Below are 21,572 nucleotides of genomic sequence, written 5' to 3' on the forward strand. Positions count from 1 at the left end.
AATAAAAAACCTTCCTAATCGTCTTATATCTCTCGGATATACAGTGAGGGAAAAAAGTATTTGATCCCCTGCTGATTTTGTACGTTTGCCCACTGTCAAAGAAATGATCAGTCTATAATTTTAATGGTAGGTTTATTTGAACAGTGAGAGACAGAATAACAACAAAAAAATTCAGAAAAACGCATGTCAAAAATGTTATAAATTGATTTGCATTTTAATTAGGGAAATAAATATTTGACCCCCTCTCAATCAGAAAGATTTCTGGCTCCCAGGTGTCTTTTATACAGGTAACGAGCTGAGATTAGGAGCACACTCTTAAAGGGAGTGCTCCTAATCTCAGCTTGTTACCTGTATAAAAGACACCTGTCCACAGAAGCAATCAATCAATCAGATTCCAAACTCTCCACCATGGCCAAGACCAAAGAGCTCTCCAAGGATGTCAGGGACAAGATTGTAGACCTACACAAGGCTGGAATGGGCTACAAGACCATCGCCAAGCAACTTGGTGAGAAGGTGACAACAGTTGGTGCGATTATTCGCAAATGGAAGAAACACAAAAGACCTGTCAATCTCCCTCGGCCTGGGGCTCCATGCAAGATCTCACCTCGTGGAGTTGCAATGATCATGAGAATGGTGAGGAATCAGCCCAGAACTACACGGGAGGATCTTGTCAATGATCTCAACGCAGCTGGGACCATAGTCACCAAGAAAACAATTGGTAACACACTACGCTGTGAAGGACTGAAATCCTGCAGCGCCCGCAAGGTCCCCCTGCTCAAGAAAGCACATATACAGGCCCGTCTGAAGTTTGCCAATGAACATCTGAATGATTCAGAGGAGAACTGGGTGAAAGTGTTGTGGTCAGATGAGACCAAAATCGAGCTCTTTGGCATCAACTCAACTCGCCGTGTTTGGAGGAGGAGAAATGCTGCCTATGACCCCAAGTACACCATCCCCACCGTCAAACATGGAGGTGGAAACATTATGCTTTGGGGGTGTTTTTCTGCTAAGGGGACAGGACAACTTCACCGCATCAAAGGGACGATGGACGGGGCCATGTACCATCAAATCTTGGGTGAGAACCTCCTTCCCTCAGCCAGAGCATTGAAAATGTGTCATGGATGGGTATTCCAGCATGACAATGACCCAAAACACACGGCCAAGGCAACAAAGGAGTGGCTCAAGAAGAAGCACATTAAGGTCCTGGAGTGGCCTAGCCAGTCTCCAGACCTTAATCCCATAGAAATTCTGTGGAGGGAGCTGAAGGTTCGAGTTGCCAAACGTCAGGCTCGAAACCTTAATGACTTGGAGAAGATCTGCAAAGAGGAGTGGGACAAAATCCCTCCTGAGATGTGTGCAAACCTGGTGGCCAACTACAAGAAACGTCTGACCTCTGTGATTGCCAACAAGGGTTTTGCCACCAAGTACTAAGTCATGTTTTGCAGAGGGGTCAAATACTTATTTCCCTCATTGAAATGCAAATCAATTCATAACATTTTTGACATGCGTTTTTCTGGATTATTTTGTTGTTATTCTGTCACTCACTGTTCAAATAAACCTACCATTAAAATTATAGACTGATCATGTCTTTGTCAGTGGGCAAACGTACAAAATCGGCAGGGGATCAAATACTTTTTTCCCTCACTGTAGGGCAGATATTTCAGAACAAACTACCTTTTGATTTTCATGGGGGGGGACTATCTGTTGTTCCATGTAGTGAATCTGTTATACAATGCGTTTGTATGGGCTAATAAAAATTCAACCCCCCCCTGCTTAGACTGTAATGATTTAACTGTTGATGTAGTTTGCTCTACCTCCTTGTTCTTTGCATGATCTTTCTTTGAAAGCATGCCCCATATAGTATGACGTTAGCAGAGAACCTGTGGTTTTCACGTTTAGTCAGACTTTAGTTCATTGGTAGTGGTCTCAAGCGTGTCACTTCTTCAATCTGTCGTCAGATGTAATCTACTGTACCATATTCAGCTCAGCAGATCAGAACGATGCCTTGTATCCTTCATTAAGTGCAGAGAGTTGATCTCACTGACATATGGTTAGATGTTTTTTTTTACTGTAGCTAAAATGGAGTTGCTAGTTACCACACAGTTGATTGAGTCCTGTGGTACATTGGGAGACAAGTGATTGAATTAGCCTCAGCCTCCTCCTCACATCCCTGTTCAGTGCGAGCAGAGAGGGTCCTGTGCAGAAATGTTACTGGGTCGGTCTCCAACTCTGTTTACTCACTACACACACACACTCACACCCACACTATTTTAAGACGTCATTGAGATGCTGACTGGATAGATTTAGCGATACAGAGCTCACTGAATAAATGTGAGATCCAGCCAGGGTTGTCTGTGTGTGTTCAAGGGTCACTATCCAACAAACGGCTGTACATGCCCCCTCTGTTTCGTCACCATGTGGTTTTGCCTCACAGACAGTGTAACTCATGTATCAATGCTTTGACAAACAGGCCACCCACTAGCTTGAGCTTCCATTTACAGCAGTACTTCAAAAGCAGTAGATTTCTAGGATGTAGGCCTACAGCTGTATTGGATCATTTTAAATGCAAATATTCTTAACTGTTGCTCTGTCTACTCTGTCTGCATTGTTGGAAGTGCTTTTAGACTAAAGCACTAGTCTGCATTACAGGGGTGGAGGTGAATTAATTCAGTTTCAATTCAGTTAATTCCAGTGAATTGAAACAGGCTACCTATTTAAAAAGTAATCCTGAATTTAAATGGAACTGAACCCAAACCCTGACTTGCGCACGTAATGGTTGTTACCACAGAGTGGGAGATTGTCACGGCCTGATAATCTGAGGTAGCCGCCCGATGCCCTGATTCTATCTGAAGGTTTGGTGCTTAATGAATGGCAGGTTTGTCTGGAAGACAAAATGAAAGCCCCTGATGTGATCAGTAGATAGGCCAGGGAGGGACCATCGTATCATATGTCTTTTGGTAAATTCTGCCGGCTTGCCACACAAGGAAATATTAAACCTCTTCTAGGAAAACAAGATATTCTTATTAATCCCCCACCATTCCTGTTAGTGTTTTGAGTGGGTTTATCGTGTCCTTCCTGTCCATGCTAGTATTTTTAATTTTAAAAAATGTTTTTTAATGTTGCAGATAAATTAGCTTTAATGTTGCAGATAAATTGTGGCTTCTCTCAATGTAATGTCTACATCATTTCCAATCCTTATTATTTATCTTTTGTTTGTTTTTAGTCCCAGCCTTCATCTACCCTCAACCCCTCCCATCTACAGTGGGGAAAACAAGTATTTAGTCAGCCACCAATTGTGCAAGTTCTCCCACTTAAAAAGATGAGAGAGGCCTGTAATTTTCATCATAGGTACACGTCAACTATGACAGACAAAATGAGGAAAAAAAATCCAGAAAATCACATTGTAGGATTTTTAATGAATTTATTTGCAAATTATGGTGGAAAATAAGTATTTGGTCAATAACAAGTTTCTCAATACTTTGTTACTGTATACCCTTTGTTGGCAATGACACAGGTCAAACGTTTTCTGTAAGTCTTCACAAGGTTTTCACACACTGTTGCTGGTATTTTGGCCCATTCCTCTATGCAGATCTCCTCTAGAGCAGTGATGTTTTGGGGCTGTCGCTGGGCAACACAGACTTTCAACTCCCTCCAAAGATTTTCTATGGGGTTGAGATCTGGAGACTGGCTAGGCCACTCCAGGACCTTGAAATGCTTCTTACGAAGCCACTCCTTCGTCGCCAGGGCGGTGTGTTTGGGATCATTGTCATGCTGAAAGACCCAGCCACGTTTCATCTTCAATGCCCTTGCTGATGGAAGGAGGTTTTCACTTAAAATCTCACGATACATGGCCCCATTCATTCTTTCCTTTACACGGATCAGTCGTCCTGGTCCCTTTACAGAAAAACAGCCCCAAAGCATGATGTTTCCACCCCCATGCTTCACAGTAGGTATGGTGTTCTTTGGATGCAACTCAGCATTCTTTGTCCTCCAAACACGACGAGTTGAGTTTTTACCAAAAAGTTATATTTTGGTTTCATCTGACCATATGACATTCTCCCAATCCTCTTCTGGATCATCCAAATGCACTCTAGCAAACTTCAGACGGGCCTGGACATGTACTGGCTTAAGCAGGGGGACACGTCTCGCACTGCAGGATTTGAGTCCCTGGCGGCGTAGTGTGTTACTGATGGTAAGCTTTGTTTCTTTGGTCCCAGCTCTCTGCAGGTCATTCACTAGGTCCCCCCGTGTGGTTCTGGGATTTTTGCTCACCGTTCTTGTGATCATTTTGACCCCACGGGGTGAGATCTTGCGTGGAGCCCCAGATCGAGGGAGATTATCAGTGGTCTTGTTTGTCTTCCATTTCCTAATAATTGCTCCCACAGTTGATTTCTTCAAACCAAGCTGCTTACCTATTGCAGATTCAGTCTTCCCAGCCTGGTGCAGGTCTACAATTTTGTTTCTGGTGTCCTTTGACAGCTCTTTGGTCTTGGCCATAGTGGAGTTTGGAGTGTGACTGTTTGAGGTTGTGGACAGGTGTCTTTTATACTGATAACAAGTTCAAACAGGTGCCATTAATACAGGTAACGAGTGGAGGACAGAGGAGCCTCTTAAAGAAGAAGTTACAGGTCTGTGAGAGCCAGAAATCTTGCTTGTTTGTAGGTGACCAAATACTTATTTTCCACCATAATTTGCAAATAAATTCATAAAAAATCCTACAATGTGATTTTCTGGAGAAAAAAAATCTCAATTTGTCTATCATAGTTGACGTGTACCTATGATGAAAATTACAGGCCTCTCTCATCTTTTTAAGTGGGAGAACTTGCACAATTGGTGGCTGACTAAATACTTTTTTCCCCCACTGTATCTCTGAAGACCTTCCAGTTTTGATTTCTAGCTGCCATATATTTTTCTGCTGTCATGTTTCACAAACGTTCTGGACCTTTCTATGCTAGTATTCTATAGATGATAAAACTCACCTTCCATCCGGGTCTCTGTATTCCATAGTTGTCTGGACTAGCCTGTAATTCTAGGAGAACCTTCCATAAGGACAACCCTCTACAGCACTCCACCAATCAGGCCTTTATGGTAGAGTGGCCAGACGGAAGCCACTTCTCAATAAAAGGCACATGACAGCCCGCTTGGAGTTTGCCAAAAGGCACCTAAAGACTCTCAGACCATGAGAAACAAGATTCTCTGGTCTGATGAAACCAAGAATGAACTCTTTGGCCTGAATGCCAAGCGTCACGTCTGGAGGAAACCTGGCACCATTCCTACGGTGAAGCATGGTGGTGGCAGCATCATGCTGTGGGGATGTTTTTCAGCGGCAGGGACTGGGAGACAAATCAGGATCAAGGGAAAGATGAACGGAGCAAAGTACAGCGAGATCCTTGATGAAAACCTGCTCCAGAGTTCTCAGGACCTCAGACTGGGGAAGTTCACCTTCCAACAGGACAACAATCCTAAGCACACAGCCAAGACAACACAGGAGTGACTTCGGGACAAGTCTCTGAATGTCCTTTAGTGGCCGAGCCAGAGCCCGGACTTAAACCTGATCGAACCTGAAAATAGCTGTGCAGCGATGCTCCCCATCCAATCTGACGGAGCTTGAGAGGATCTGCAGAGAAAAATGGGAGAAACTCCCCAAGTACAGGTGTGCCAAGCTTGTAGCGTCAAACCCAAGAAGACCCGAGGCTGTAATCGCTGCCAAAGGTGCTTCAACAAAGTACTGAGTGAAGGGTAATTTACTTATGTAAATGTCAAATTTCCGTTTGTATTTTTTTATAAATTAGCAAATTCTAAAAAGCAGTTTTTGCTTTGTCATTATGGGGTATTGTGTGTAGATTGATGAGGGGAAAAAATACAATTTAATACATTTTAGAATAAAGCTGTAATGTTACAACGTGGAAAAAGTCAAGGGGTCTGAATACTTTCCGAATGCACTGTAGGTAGGTACAGTGGGGGAAAAAAGTATTTAGTCAGCCACCAATTGTGCAAGTTCTCCCACTTAAAAAGATGAGAGAGGCCTGTAATTTTCATCATAGGTACACGTCAACTATGACAGACAAATTGAGATTTTTTTTCTCCAGAAAATCACATTGTAGGATTTTTCATGAATTTATTTGCAAATTATGGTGGAAAATAAGTATTTGGTACACCTACAAACAAGCAAGATTTCTGGCTCTCACAGACCTGTAACAACTTCTTTAAGAGGCTCCTCTGTCCTCCACTCGTTACCTGGACTAACTATTTAGCAGTCTTATGGCTTGAGGGTAGAAGCTGTTCAGGGTCCTGTTGTTTCCAGACTGCATTGGTACTGCTTGCCGTGCGGTAGCAGAGAGAACAGTCTATGACTTGGGTGGCTGGAATCTTTGACAAGCTCCCGACTGCGCCTCACAAAAGGGCAGTTTGAAATGCGCCAATTAAGATTACAATTTTGATTAAATTTTACGCATGGGAAAATTAAAAAGAACCAACAAGGCTAGTTCGTTCTTGTTCCGGCATGGCCTGGCACGGTTTGGTTCCTCTAGTGGAATTGCGCCAATAGCTTGTCTTCTCTCGAGAGCCAGGTCTGCCTACGGCGGCCTCTCTCATTAGCAGGGCTATGCTCACTGAGTCTGTCCATAGTCAAAGCTTTAAAGTCACAGTGGTCAGGTATTCTGCCACTGTGTACTCTTTGTTTAGGGCTACGTAGCATTCCAGTTTGCTCAGTTTTTTGGTAAATTCTTTCCAATGTGTCAAATAGTTATCTTTTTGTTTTCTCATGATTTGGTTGTGTTGCTGTCCTTGGGTTCTGTGAGGTCTGTTTGTGAACAGAGCCCCAGGACCAGCTTGCTGAGGGGGCTCTTCTCTAGGTTAATCTCTCTGTAGGGGATGGCTTTGTAATGGAAGGTTTGGGCGTTGCTTCCTTTTAGGTGGTTGTAGAACTTAACGGCTTTTGGACTTTGATCATTGGCGTGTATTGTCCTAATTCTGCTCTGCATGCATTACTTGGGATTTTACGTTGTACACAGAGAATGTTTTTACAGAATTCTGCATGCAGTCTTAATTTGGTGTTTGCCCCATTTTGTGAATTCTTGGTTGGTGAGTGGACCCCAGACCTCACAACCATAGAGGGCAATGGGTTATATATAACTGATTTTAGCCACATCCTAATTGGGATGTCGAATTTATGTTTATTTTGATGGCGTAGAAGGCCCTTGTTACTTCTTACCTTTTATGGTTGGATGTTCCAGAGGTTCAGCTGTGACACAACACAAAGGCTTTATTTTTGGCTAAAGTAATACAGTGTACTTTGGTTTTATGGTGCTTCTGTTTTAAAATGCTGACAGACGATAGAAGACCACAATACCAGTTGTTAATGCGGATTAAAAAAGGTTGGATTTTACATTTACAACCAAAATCTTTTTGATGTAAATGGCATGTAATCGAAGGGTCCAGACACCTTTTTTGTTATTTCACATGTTTTTGAGAAACTTACCCCACATAGCAAATCACCTCCTTATCATCGTTATGTAGTATGGGGGCCCCGAAAAAACATGAACTAAGGCTCCAAAAACACCCAAATACGTCCTTTTAGAAATGGCAAAACTCTCAGTATAATGATGCAGGTATCACCCAACTACCTCATCCCCATATTGTTATTTATTTTGCTCATTTGCACCCCAGTATCTCTATTTGCACATCATCTTCTGCACATCTATCATTCCAGTGTTAATACTAAATTGTAATTATAATTATAAGTGTTCAACCGCTTTGTTATGGCAAGCCTAAATAAGTTCAGGAGTAAAAATGTGCTTAACAAGTCACATAATAAGTTGCATGGACTCACTCTGTGTGCAATAACAGTTTTTAACATTATTTTTAAATGACTACCTCATCTCTGTACCCCACACATACAATTATCGCTAAGGTCCCTCAGTCGAGCAGTGAATTTTAAACACTGATTCAACCACAAAGACCAGGGAGGTTTTCCGATGCCTCGCAAAGAAGGGCACCGATTTTGTAGATGGGTAAAAATAAGAAAACAAGACATTGGAAATCCCTTTGAGATTGGTGAAGGTATTAATTACACTTTGGATGGTGTATTGATACACCCATTCACTACAAAGATACAGGCGTCCTTCCTAACTCAGTTGCCGGAGTGGAAGGAAACCGCTCAGGGATTTCACCATGAGGCCAATAGTGACTTTAAAACAGTTACAGAGTTGAATGGTTGTGATAGGAGAAAACAGAAGATGGATCAACAACATTGTAGTTACTCCGCAATACTAACCTAATTGACAGAATGAAAAGAAGGAATGTGGCAAAGAAATTAACTTTATGTCCTTTAATACAAAGTTTGGTGCAAATCCAACACGACATATCACTGAGTACCACTCTTCATATGTTTTCTAGCATGGTGGTGGCTACATCATGTTATGGGTAGGCTTTTCATTGGCAAGGACTAGGGAGTTTTTTATAATAAAATATAAATAACTTCACAAATCTTCATTGCAAAGGGTTTAAACACTGTTTCCCATGCTTGTTCAATGAACCATAAACAATTAATGAACGTGCACCTGTGGAACGGTCGTTAAGACACTAACAGCTTACAGACGGTAGGCAATTAACGTCACAGTTATGAACTTAGGACACTAAAGAGGCCTTTCTACTGACTCTGAAAAACACCAAAAGAAAGATGCCTAGGGTCCCTGCTCATCTGTGTGAACGTGCCTTAGGCATGCTGCAAGGAGGCATGAGGACTGCAGATGTGGCCAATAAATTGCAATGTCCGTACTGTGAGACACCTAAGACAGAGCTACAGGGAGACAGGACGGACAGCTGATTGTCCTCGCAGTGGCAGACCACGTGTAACAACACCTGCACAGGATCGGTACATACGAACAACACACCTGTGGGACAGGTACAGGATGGCAACAACAACTGCCCGAGTTACACCAGGAACGCACAATCCCTCCATCAGTGCTCAGACTGTCCGCAATAGGCTGAGAGAGGCTGGACTGAGGACTTGTAGGCCTGTTGTAAGGCAGGTCCTCACCAGACATCACCGGCAACAACGTCGCCTATGGGCACAAACCCACCGTCGCTGGACCAGACAGGACTGGCAAAAAGTGCTCTTCACTAATGAGTCGCGGTTTTGTCTCACCAGTGGTGATGGTCGGATTCGCGTTTATCGTCGAAGGAATGAGCGTTACACCGAGGCCTGTACTCTGGAGCGGGATCGATGTGGAGGGTCCGTCATGGTCTGGGGCGGTGTGTCACAGCATCATCGGACTGAGCTTGTTGTCATTGCAGGCAATCTCAACACTGCGTTACAGGGAAGACCTCCTCCCTCATGTGGTACCCTTCCTGCAGGCTCATCCTGACATGACCCTCCAGCATGACAATGCCACCAGCCATACTGCTCGTTCTGTGCGTGATTTCCTGCAAGACAGGAATGTCAGTGTTCTGCCATGGCCAGCGAAGAGCCCGGATCTCAATCCCATTGAGCACGTCTGGGACCTGTTGGATCAGAGGGTGAGGGCTAGGGCCATTCCCCCCAGAAATGTCCGGGAACTTGCAGGTGCCTTGGTGGAAGAGTGGGGTAACATCTCACAGCAAGAACTGGCAAATCTGGTGCAGTCCATGAGGAGGAGATGCACTGCAGTACTTAATGCAGCTGGTGGCCACACCAGATACTGACTGTTACTTTTTGACCCCCCCTTCATTCAGGGACACATTATTCAATTTCTGTTAGTCACATGTCTGTGGAACTTGTTCAGTTTATGTCTCAGTTGTTGAATCTGGTTATGTTCATACAAATATTTACACGTTAAGTTTGCTGAAAATAAACGCAGTTGACAGTGAGAGGAAGTTTCTTCTTTTGCTGAGTTTATATTAGTATGTTATTTTTCAGAAATGTTTTACAACTATTAGATTTTTTCTTCCACTTTAACATTAGAGTATTTTGTGTAGAGCGTAGACAAAAAATTGCAATTAAATCCATTTGAATCCCACTTTGTAACACACTAAAAAATTGGGAAAAAGTCAAGGTGTGAACTTCCTAAAGACACTGTATATTCCCTTTTGCCTATCCAGCTGTTCCATTTTCCGTGTTGCATGCTGCTACAGGTAACTGCCAAAATAAAGGGAACACCAACAGTTGTCTTAATAGGGCGTTGGGCCACCACGAGCTGCCAGAATAGCATCTATGCACCTTGGCATAGATTCTACAAGTGTCTGGAACTTCCTGTGTGGACGCACCCCATGCTTTCAATATGCTTTGTGTCACTCATTTACTTTTTGGCAGTTACCTGTAGAATGGACTGAGAGATATCGCTTGAGTCGCAACAAAATGGAATATAATGTTGCGGATAAAGTTCGGTATGACACAATTTAATGTGTACAACATCTAAAGACATGCGTCACTATACTGAGAGCTTTGCAATTTCTAAAAGGCCGTTTTTGGAGCCATATAGGGTTGGGCGGGATCCCAATTTTCATATCGTTCTACTCCCATCCTGTGATTTACGGTATTACACAAGGGGGCGCCAAAACAAAGCAATAAAGCCCTTTGGCTGTCTATTTCCAGAATGCTAACAAAAACTGGCACAAGTAATCGCACATTTCCATGGAGGCTACTAGCTAAATATGCTAACGAGCACAAACGAAAATAAACGAATTGCAAAGACAGGCAATCCAGCACATAAAGTTATACATATATAGGTAGGAGCTACCGAATGTCATTTTTGGTGAGTTTGTACATGCTGTTCACACTGTCTGTCTGGAGTCGCTAGGGCAACGGGTCTGCCTGCTCTGCTCGGAGAAGGGGTTACTTAGATAACTAGCAAGTTAAACTTGTGTTATCGCAGAATTATGCATTTTTCACCCAAAAAAAAAATATATATAAAACACATAAGAAATATCTTGCTGCATTTTGTAAACCCAGATCTAAAATGTTTCTTACTGTTATTTCAGTTGCACTTCTCCACTCTGATGATCATTCATGAATGGCCATTCTATCAGCAGACAGCTCTCTGTCTGATGTGTAGCTACTTTTCTCTGGTACTTTTTGGTGTAGCCTATTTTCTCCAGTAAAATGCAATATTAACTTTATGAAAACACTTAGGAATTGTAGCTGGCTACATTCCTGATGATAAACATTATAAATATGATGGCCATGCACATTTTTGCAAAAAATACTTTGCTTTTTCATTGGTAACTAATTTACTTGTTTGACTGCCAGCCAGATAGCATTGCACTTCTGTTGTCATCTGATGAAAAGGTAGCTATTTTCTGCTGAATGTGTTGCACAAATGTATTTTCTGTGTAGGAAAACTAGAGTTGCACACCCCTGATAACTCTATCGAAGTCCCAAAAAACGGTTTACTTTCAATATAAAACGCGACCCCTGCCAATACAAAGCTGGACTCACCTATAATAATAATATGCCATTTAGCAGACGCTTTTATCCAAAGCGACTTAGTCATGCGTGCATACATTTTTTGTGTATGGGTGGTCCCGGGGATCGAACCCACTACCTTGGCGTTACAAGCGCCGTGCTCTACCAGCTGAGCCACAGAGGACCACCTCACCTGCTCCCACTTTCTCCTGTTGTGCTATTTACAAACAAACAGGTGACTGGCTCAACTGTTCTGGGGAACTAACTACAGTAAGCTTCATAATGTGACAGGTGAAATGAAGAACGCGATCGGCTTTATCTCCTAAGGTATTGCACAAGTTGACTGCAGGTATTTACTTAAAAAAGTAGCTACAAATATTAAGACTTATTGAAAAACCTCAAAAAAAAGTTTCAACGGTATTGATGGTATAGAAAAACTATCCCGTGGCTATTTCCAAATACCCCGGTAGACAGTATATGGAATACCCCCGAAGCATACCCTCATACTACACAACAAGGATGAGGAATTTATTTTCAGTTTGTGGTAAGTTTCTCAAACATACAGTATGAAATCATGAATGTGTCTGGATCCTTCTATAACATGCCATTTACATCACAAATAGAGATTTGGTTGTAAAAAATAAAACTCCTTCAGGATAATGACTCATCTGGTTAAATAGCTTGTGTTATGACTCCACAGTTTGTACGGGTTGCTGTATTCCACTTTGTGTGCATGTTGACTTTATTTCTTCCTTTTTATCCTCCCACTATTCTTGCTCTTAGTTATGTCTTTGTTGGGCTAGTATGAGATGGTTGTTTTTCCAACCATGCTATGCCAAAATCTCGCTGTGTTCTAGTTTCCTTTGTTTAAATAAATCCCAAACGCCTTCTGATTCAACTTTGGCCCACCTAATAATGACTAGGGAGTTCCCTTGTGAAACCTGCCATCCACAGCGCTCTGCTCTCCATCTCTCAGTACATCTCATTAAGCTGCCTTACCTCTGACCTTTTTCAGGCAATACCACTTGAATGCCCCCACGCCCGATATGCACATGGACATGTTCAGCCATTTGGGGTTCCATGACGATTTCCCCTCCCTCAACCTCCCCAGGAACGGAGACTTCCCTCAGGTAAGATCTCCCAATATCACGCACTCTCTTCCTGTCTCTCTCTTTCTCTGTCTCTCTGTCTCTCTCTCTGTCTCGGTCTCTTGCTTGAGCATTATTTCTATCTTTCACCTCTCCCTCTATCTCTGTCTGTCTCTGTCTGTCTGTCATCCTGTCTTCAATGTTGCAAGGTTGGTTATTCCTGCCTGCAGAAACAGTGATTAAAACGTTGCGTCCGACACTGTCTACACCAGGGGTGTCAAACTCGTTTTAGCTCAGGGGCCACATGGAGGAAAATCTATTCCCAAGTGGGCCGGACCGGAAAAATCATGGTATATATAACTTAAAAACAACAACTTCAGATTGTTTTCTTTGTTTTAATACGATCAACATACAACATAAAGCTGGAGCCTGAGGACAGTGTGTCCAAAATAGTACAAGCACAACATCACTATTAATCATAAAACACGTCAAGTTTATTTGAAAATTCTAAAGAAAAAGAACACACAAACACACAATGCCTCAGTGATTAACAGAACTGTTTCACAGATCACAGAACTATATCAGGGTGTCATTTCTCAGGCAGAAATGTAGATAAAAATAATGAAATCCTGTTCCCAAAACAAGTGCAAGAACCACAGAGTCAAGAATAGGTTAAATATACAAATAAAATAAAATCAATTAAAAACAATAGCACATCAACATAAAAACATATAAACATAAAGCTGGAGCCTGAGGACAGTGTCCAAAAGCACAACATCACTATTAATCATAAAACACCTCAAGTTATTTGAAAGTTCTGAGGACAAAGAACACACAAACACACAATGCCTCAGTGATTCACAGAAGTATATCACAGATCACAGAACTATATCAGGGTGTCATTTCTCAAGCAGAAATGTAGATAAAAAATAATGAAATCCTGTTCCCCAAACAAGTGCAAGAACCACAGAGTCAAGAATAGGTTAAATATACAAATAAAATAAAAACAATTAAAAACAATAGCACATCAACATAAAAACATATACATAAATCTGAAAGCGTTGCTCAAACTCCCGTAACAGTCCCGTTATTTTATCTTTGAACCGCTTCATGTCTGCCACATGTTGGGTCGCACACACATTTTTCAGACAGGGGAAGTGAGCTGCATCACCACCGGCAAGTTGCGTCTCCCACAATGACAGCTTCAACTTGAAAGAACGTATGCTGTCATAATACCGCGTGACAACTTTGTTGCGCCCTTGCAGCTGTTTGTTCAAGTTATTCAGGTGCTCTGTAACATCCACCATAAATGCAAGGTCCGGCATCCATTCTGCGGAATGAAATTCTAACACTGGTTTGCCCTTTTCTTCCATGAACTGTTCAATTTCTTCTCGTAAATCAAAGAAATGCCTCAGCACAGCACCTCGGCTTAACCATCTTACCTCAGTGTGGTATGGCAGGCCATAGATGTGGTCTTTCTCTCTGAGAAGGCTGTCAAACTGACGGCGATTCAGGCTTCTGGATCGGATGAAATTAACAGTTTGGATGACCACCTTCATGACGTTATCCATCTTTAATGACTTGCAACACAAAGCCTCCTGGTGCAAAATACAGTGAAAAGTCAAAAAATCACGTCCTCCATTTGCAGATTGCACTTTCTCTCTGAACTTTGTCACAACGCCTGCTTTTTTCCCGATCATTGAGGGCGCACCATCTGTAGCCAGGCTGACAGCGCGGACCAGTCCACTCCGACCCTGTCCAGCGCGCCCGACGAGTGCGGTAAAAATATCAGCTGCTGTCGTTGTATCTGTCATCGGCACCAACTCCACGAACTCCTCGGTGACGGTCAATGTGTCATCAACTCCGCGGATGAAAAAATGGCCAGTTGTGCAACATCTGTAATGTCCGTGCTTTCATCAATTGCAACCGAAAACGCAATAAATGACTTTACTTTTTGCTTCAACTGGCTGTCCAAATCCAAATTTCTTTCAAAATCATCTCGCGGGCCGGATTAAACCAGTTTGCGGGCCTGATCCGGCCCGCGGGCCGTACGTTTGACACCCCTGGTCTACACAGAGTAAAGACGCTCCCTTTCCTGTGAAGGCTTGTTATTAATAAGCCGCATTTAGCAGGGCAACTGTTCGGCCTCCGACCGCAAGGCACTACAGAGGGTAGTGTGTACGGCTCAGTACATCACTTGGGCCAAGCTTCCTGCCATCCAGGACCTCTATACCAGGCGGTGTCATAGGAAGGCCCTAAAAATTGTGAAGGACTCCAGCCACCCTAGTCATAGACTGTTCTCTCTGCTACCGCACGGCAAGCGGTACCGGAGTGCCAAGTCTAGGTCCAAAAGGCTTCTTAACAGCTTCTACCCCCAATCCATAAGACTCCTGAACAGCTAATCATGGCTACCCAGACTATTTGCATTGTCCCCCCCCACCCCCTCTTTTACGCTGCTGCTACTCTCTGTTTATTATCTATGCATAGTCACTTTAACTCTACCCACATGTACATATTACCTCAATTACTTCAACTAACCTGTGCCCCCGCACATTGACTCTGTACTGGTACCCCATGTATATAGCCTCCCTACTGTTATTTTATTTTACTGCTGCTCTTTAATTATTTTCTATTTTTATTTTTTACTTATCTATTTATTACTTAACACTTATTTTTCTTAACTGCATTGTTGGTTAAGGGCTTGTAAGTAAGCATTTCACTGTAAGGTCTACGCCTGTTGTATTCTGCGCATATGGGAAATACATTTTGATTTAGTTGTTGGCCATCAGGTTCTATTCACTCTGTCACTCTGAGGAAAATGGCTGCTCTCGTTGCACTTTTGAGGAACACTTGAAAGCGTGGTGTTTTTCGGGGTACATTTTTGCATGGAGGAATTTAATCTCTTGCTTTCTTCCTCATATTTGCTTGTGGAGCTTATGCACCACCGATCACCCGGGGGCTTTTGGGACAGGACATTTCCCCCCTCCGTTTATATTTACCATCCTATGGGCTATATTTATCCTCTTCATTTGGATTACCCATTTATACACACTTTGTCAACGCAGGCAATTCCACGTCTCTTCATATGGAAAATGAATCCCTCCCCTGGCCTCCACTAACTGAGATTAGCCCTAACAACACAGACCATTGGCTTCTCAATGTATGGTGGTTGAGTGTTAGGGTATTTCCTCATAAAGCTCCAGTAGCTGTGTGTAAAGGAGAGAGCAGTGATGTGTTAATGAAGAGCCAGTCAGTATGCCTCTCACATCCGGCCTGTCCTGTATCAGGTGGCTGGTGAGTAATGAGTGTTCAGCAGTGGTTGGGGGTATGCCTATTTACTTTATGAAGAGCCTCAGACTCAAGTGTGGCACCTGCCAAGTGCACACAGACACCTGGTAGGAGTGAATGCCCTACAGCTCCCTGGCACTGCCCAGCTGTGTGATGTAGACTAAAGCAGGTGCTGTACACACTGTACAGAGCTCCACACACACACCCACGCACCCACCGGTGTCATATGACATAAACATACCTCTGAAATGTCCGTTTTGCTTTGTAGACACATGAATGAGGCTCAATGAGTGTAGGTGTCCTGTGATTTTAATCGGATAACAGCATGATATTCAGATGGGGATTTTAGGAGAACAAAGATAGCAGCTTGTCTTTGTCATATAAGAACAATGTTACGTCATCTATTCAGTGTGGTATTTCATGGGGGATTTTCCTAGCGTTTTTTCTTTTTGACAAGCAGTGTGATATTTAGGCTGGCCTTTCTAGCCTCGTCATAGTTGTCTGAATTAGTCTCCAACTCAACCCACAATAAATATATATTACTGTGCAGTGTTTCCCCTATATTAATTTAGCAGCGGTGGCCCTAAATTGTTGCCACCACTAAATCATTGCCACCATATACAGTGAGGGGAAAAAAGTATTTGAACCCCTGCTGATTTTGTACATTTGCCCACTGACAAAGAAAAGTCTATAATTTTAATGGTAGGTTTATTTGAACAGTGAGAGACAGAATAACAACAACAAAAATCCAGAAAAACGCATGTCAAAAATGTTATCAATTGATTTGCATTTTAATGAGGGAAATAAGTATTTGACCCCTCTGCAAAACATGACTTAGTACTTGGTGGCAAAACCCTTGTTGGCAATCACAGAGGTCAGATGTTTCTTGTAGTTGGCCACCAGGTTTGCACACATCTCAGGAGGGATTTTGTTCCACTCCTCTTTGCAGATCTTCTCCAAGTTATTAAGGTTTCGAGGCTGACGTCTGACAACCCCAAGAACACCATCCCAACCGTGAAGCATGGAGGTGGAAACATCATTTTTGGGGATGCTTTTCTGCAAAGGGGACAGGACGACTGCACCGTATTGAGGGGTGGATGGATGGGGCCATGTATCGCGAGATCTTGGCCAACAACCTCCTTCCCTCAGTAAGAGCATTGAAGATGGGTCGTGGCTGGGTCTTCCAGCATGACAACGACCCGAAACACACAGCCAGGGCAACTAAGGAGTGGCTCCGTAAGAAGCATCTCAAGGTCCTGGAGTGGCCTAGCCAGTCTCCAGACCTGAACCCAATAGAAAATCTTTGGAGGGTGCTGAAAGTCCATATTGCCCAACGACAGCCCCGAAACCTGAAGGATCTGGAGAAGGTCTGTATGGAGGAGTGGGCCAAAATCCCTGCTGCAGTGTGTGCAAACCTGGTCAAGACCTACAGGAAACGTATGATCTCTGTAATTGCAAACAAAGGTTTCTGTACCAAATATTAAGTTCTGCTTTTCTGATGTATCAAATACGTATGTCATGCAATAAAATGCAAATTAATTACTTAAAAATCATACAATGTGATTTTCTGGATTTTTGTTTTACATTCCGTCTCTCACAGTTGAAGTGTACCTATGATAAAAATTTACAGACCTCTACATGCTTTGTAAGTAGGAAAACCTGCAAAATCGGCAGTGTATCAAATACTTGTTCTCCCCACTGTATGTGTGTGTGTGTGTGTGTGTGTATGTATGTATGTATGTATATATATATATATATATATATATATATATATATATATATATATATATATATATATATAAAAATAAACATGGGGGATTGGAAGTGATGCAGACAATTACATTGATGGAAGTTACAATCTATCTGCAATATTAAGCTGATCTAAAAGATGAGCTCTCCAGTAGGTGTACCAAAACATTCAAGGGCCATTTTCTCAAAAGTGGGGTTACAAGTTTATCAACTTTCAAAGCAGAATTACTTTCCCATTGTTCCTCAACTGCAGTGTATGATATACCATTTTCTAGCTCTGTGTCTCTACTTTCGGTCGGTCACATATACAGTATTTCTGCCGAGACACGCTTTTAAATGGATAGTGCTAGATTTTGGCAATCAAGCCCTTTTTCTATTTACCCATAGTCAGGTGAACTCATGGATGAAAAAATGTGGTCTCTGCATCCAGTTTGAAGGAAGTTGCTAACTAGCCTTAGCGCATTGACTTGATATCTATGGGAACAGCTAGCATGCTGTTTCCATAGACTTCGAGTCATTGTGATAATACTATACGGAACAAAAATACAAACGCAACATGTAAAGTGTTGGTCCCATGCTTCATGAGCTGAAATAAAAGATCCCAGAATTGTACCATATGCACAAAAAGCTTATTTCTCTCAAAGTGAGCATTTCTCCTTTGCCAAGATAATTCATCCACCTGACAGGTATGGCATATCAAGAAGCTGATTAAACAGCATGATCATTACACAGGTGGGGACAATAAATGGCCACTCTAAAATGTGCAGTTTTGTCACCCAACACAATGCCACAGATGTCTCAAGTTTTGAGGGAGCGTGCAATTGGCATGTTGACTGTAGGAATGTCCACCAGAGCTGTTGCCAGAGAAATTAATGTTCATTTCTCTACAATAAGCCACCTTCAACCTCGTTTTAGAGAATTTGGCAGTACGTCCAGCCGTCCTCACAACCGCAGACCACGTGTAACCATGCCTGCCCAGGACCGCCACATTCGACTTGTTCACCTGCGGGATCGTCTGAGACCAGCCACCCGGACAGCTGATGAAACTGAGGAGTATTTTTGTCTGTAATAAAGCCCTTTTGTGGGGAAAAACTCAGTGCATCCATGGCGACACCCCTGCCCAGTCATCTGAAATCCATAGATTAGGGCCTAATGAATTTTTTTCAATTGACTGATTTCCTTATATGAACTGTAACTCAGTAAAATAATTGAAATTGTTGAGTTTATATTTTTGGTCAGTATAGTTAGTAGGGACGTTAACGGTTAACCGTTAATCTGTTAGCTGCCAAAAATACTTTTGACCGGTCATGCTTGTCGGTCTATAGGTTAGATTTGCATAATTTAGTGGAATTAAATTGACGCGTGTATTTTCGTTAGTCGTCATGCATTTTATTTATCACACGCACAGCATACAGAGCCTAGTTTGAGGAGCGGAATAGCCTACCACCTGTCAGACAGCACGAGAGTAGCTCCTCAAAAAGCCTGTAGGCTACTGGAGTGAAACCTGCTTTTGTAAGCCCAGTCATTGCACAACAAATAACAATTCTAAATGCAATCGCGTGTTAAAAACTTTGGTGGCCACGATTTTAAAAGAAGCGATTTTTAGTTCTCAATCTGAACTCATAAAGCGCGCCTCCCATTCGCCATTCAGATGCATAGGCTATAGCATGCCTACCGTTGACTATCAGCGCGTCACCCACCACTTTGCAATGTGAGCTTGAAGCAGGATAATTGTTTGAAACCTGAACCTTTTACTTAACTTGAAATAATGAGACATGTCTTACCTTGCTTCAAAGTAGCCTTGCGAAAATCCATCCATAGAAACGTGGAGGCAATTATTTTATAAAGACTTCCTCATGCCATTAACCGGCATTTCTCTCCTGTTCTATTGGTTTCCATATCAACTTTCTTTTGTTGTCCAGGTTGTCCTTGTGCCAAAGGCATAGTCATATTAGCAACCCATCATAGTAGTTGCTATTAGATTCTCCCACTTTCTAAGTTTCTAACAGAGATTTTGATCTCTGTCACATATGGAACTGCTCGCATTAGGTGTGCAGTTTAGAACTGTGTTTTCCGTTAATTGCTTTTGGGCAAATGTTTGAAAATGACGTTTTATTAGCTGCTTCATTACAGGAGTTGCGTGTTCAATAATAGGCTATAGCCTTTTGACTGTAAGACGATAGGCTTGCTATAGTTGCATGTTTCAATTAAGCTCTTAATGAAAAATGTCCGGTCCTTCTATGTATGTGTAGTATCAAAGAGGAAGTGGCAAAGCGAGAGGTTTCACTCTCGCCAAAATCTGTCTACAATAAATCCAATGCGTTTCTATGGGCTTATTTTGGGCCTAAGCTTGTCGCCTTCCTTCTAGCCTTGGGACGACATCTCGTCATTATACACAGATCTCTGATAGTATTTTCTGTTGTTCACGTCATACAAAAATAATACAGTTTGTTGACACGTTAATGAGGGTCTGTTAGTCGGCAGCAAAATGTTCTGAAATTTGCATCCCTAATAGTTAGCAATGGCTCGCGAAACTACCTTCAACTTCATTCTAACTGCACACAGACATACATTGTATCCATTAGTTTCTGACTCTAGGTAAGTTAAAGGGCTTAAGTGACAATCTCACACTATCCCTTTAAGATCAGAGTTCCAGCTTATATTTGTAGCAAACAGAGTGAGCAGTGGCACGATTAAGCTTGCTCCTCCTCATCTCCCTTAAGTGCAGTGGTGCTCATCAGTTACATTTCAGATGGTGTCAACATAATTCAATGTTCATGCATTTGATTAGATGCGTTCTACCAAAAAACAAATCTTCCGCTACATTTGCCACCGCTGCTGAAAAAAATCCTAGGGGCTACACTGTTGTTTGTGTGTAAGTGTAGTGTACTTTAGGTTGTTAGTGAGAGGTAGTGTGTGTGACCTACATGAGGCTGGCACAGTGTGAAAGTTTGAACTCAATGTTTAACTGTTTCAAACAAATCAATCCAGTAGCTTCCTGTCATGTGGAGCTGTCTGAGTGCTGGTTGTCCAGTCTGACCACACTGCAGCCATCAAATCAAATCAAATTTTATTGGCCACATGCGCCAAATACAACAGGTGCAGACATTACAGTGAACAGCCCTTAACCAACAGTGCATTTATTTTTTAATAAAAAAGTCAAATAAAACAACAACAAAAAAGAGCAGAAGTAAAATAAAATAACAGTAGGGAGGCTATATATACAGGGGGGTACCGGTGCAGAGTCAATGTGCGGGGGCACCGGCTAGTTCAGGTAGGTAAAGTAATATGTACATGTGGGTAGAGTTAAAGTGACTATGCATAAATAATTAACAGAGTAGCAGCAGCGTAAAAAGATGGGGTGGGGGGGGCAGTGCAAATAGTCCGGGTAGCCATGATTAGCTGTTCAGGAGTCTTATGGCTTGGGGGTAGAAGCTGTTGAGAAGTCTTTTGGACCTAGACTTGGCACTCCGGTAACGCTTGCCGTGCGGTAGCAGAGAGAACAGTCTATGACTAGGGTGGCTGGAGTCTTTGACAATTTTGACGGCCTTCCTCTGACACACCGCCTGGTATAGAGGTCCTGGATGGCAGGAAGCTTGTCCCCAGTGATGTACTGGGCCGTACGCACTACCCTCTGTAGTGCCTTGCGGTCGGAGGCCAAGCAGTTGCCATACCAGGCGGTGATGCAACCAGTCAGGATGCTCTCGATGGTGCAGCTGTATAATTTTTGAGGATCTGAGGACCCATGCCAAATCTTTTCAGTCTCCTGAGGGGAATAGGCTTTGTCGTGCCCTCTTCACGACTGTCTTGGTGTGTTTGGACCATGATAGTTTGTTGGTGATGTGGACGCCAAGGAACTTGAAGCTCTCAACCTGTTCCACTACAGCCCCGTCGATGAGAATGGGGGCGTGCTCAGTCCTCTTTTTATTCCTGCAGTCCACAATCATCTCCTTTGTCTTGGTCACGTTGAGGGAGAGGTTGTTATCCTGGCACCAGACGGCCAGGTCTCTGACCTCCTCCCTATAGGCTGTCTCATCGTTGTCGGTGATCAGGCATACCACTGT

At 42.7% G+C, this 21,572-nt stretch overlaps 1 protein-coding gene across 3 annotated transcripts in view; it reads left to right on the forward strand.

The window, feature by feature from the left end:
* Nucleotides 1-21,572, forward strand: part of LOC121576782 (protein strawberry notch homolog 2) — a 124,376-nt gene that overhangs the window by 33,563 nt on the left and 69,241 nt on the right. For all 3 annotated transcript variants that reach the window (XM_041890236.2, XM_041890237.2, XM_041890238.2), the window contains exon 4: nucleotides 12,399-12,513. In XM_041890236.2, coding sequence (XP_041746170.1) covers nucleotides 12,399-12,513 — 115 coding nt within the window. The remainder of the gene's footprint in view (nucleotides 1-12,398; nucleotides 12,514-21,572) is intronic.

This window comes from Coregonus clupeaformis, chromosome 11, assembly GCF_020615455.1.
Source record: "Coregonus clupeaformis isolate EN_2021a chromosome 11, ASM2061545v1, whole genome shotgun sequence".
Lineage (NCBI taxonomy): Eukaryota > Metazoa > Chordata > Actinopteri > Salmoniformes > Salmonidae > Coregonus > Coregonus clupeaformis.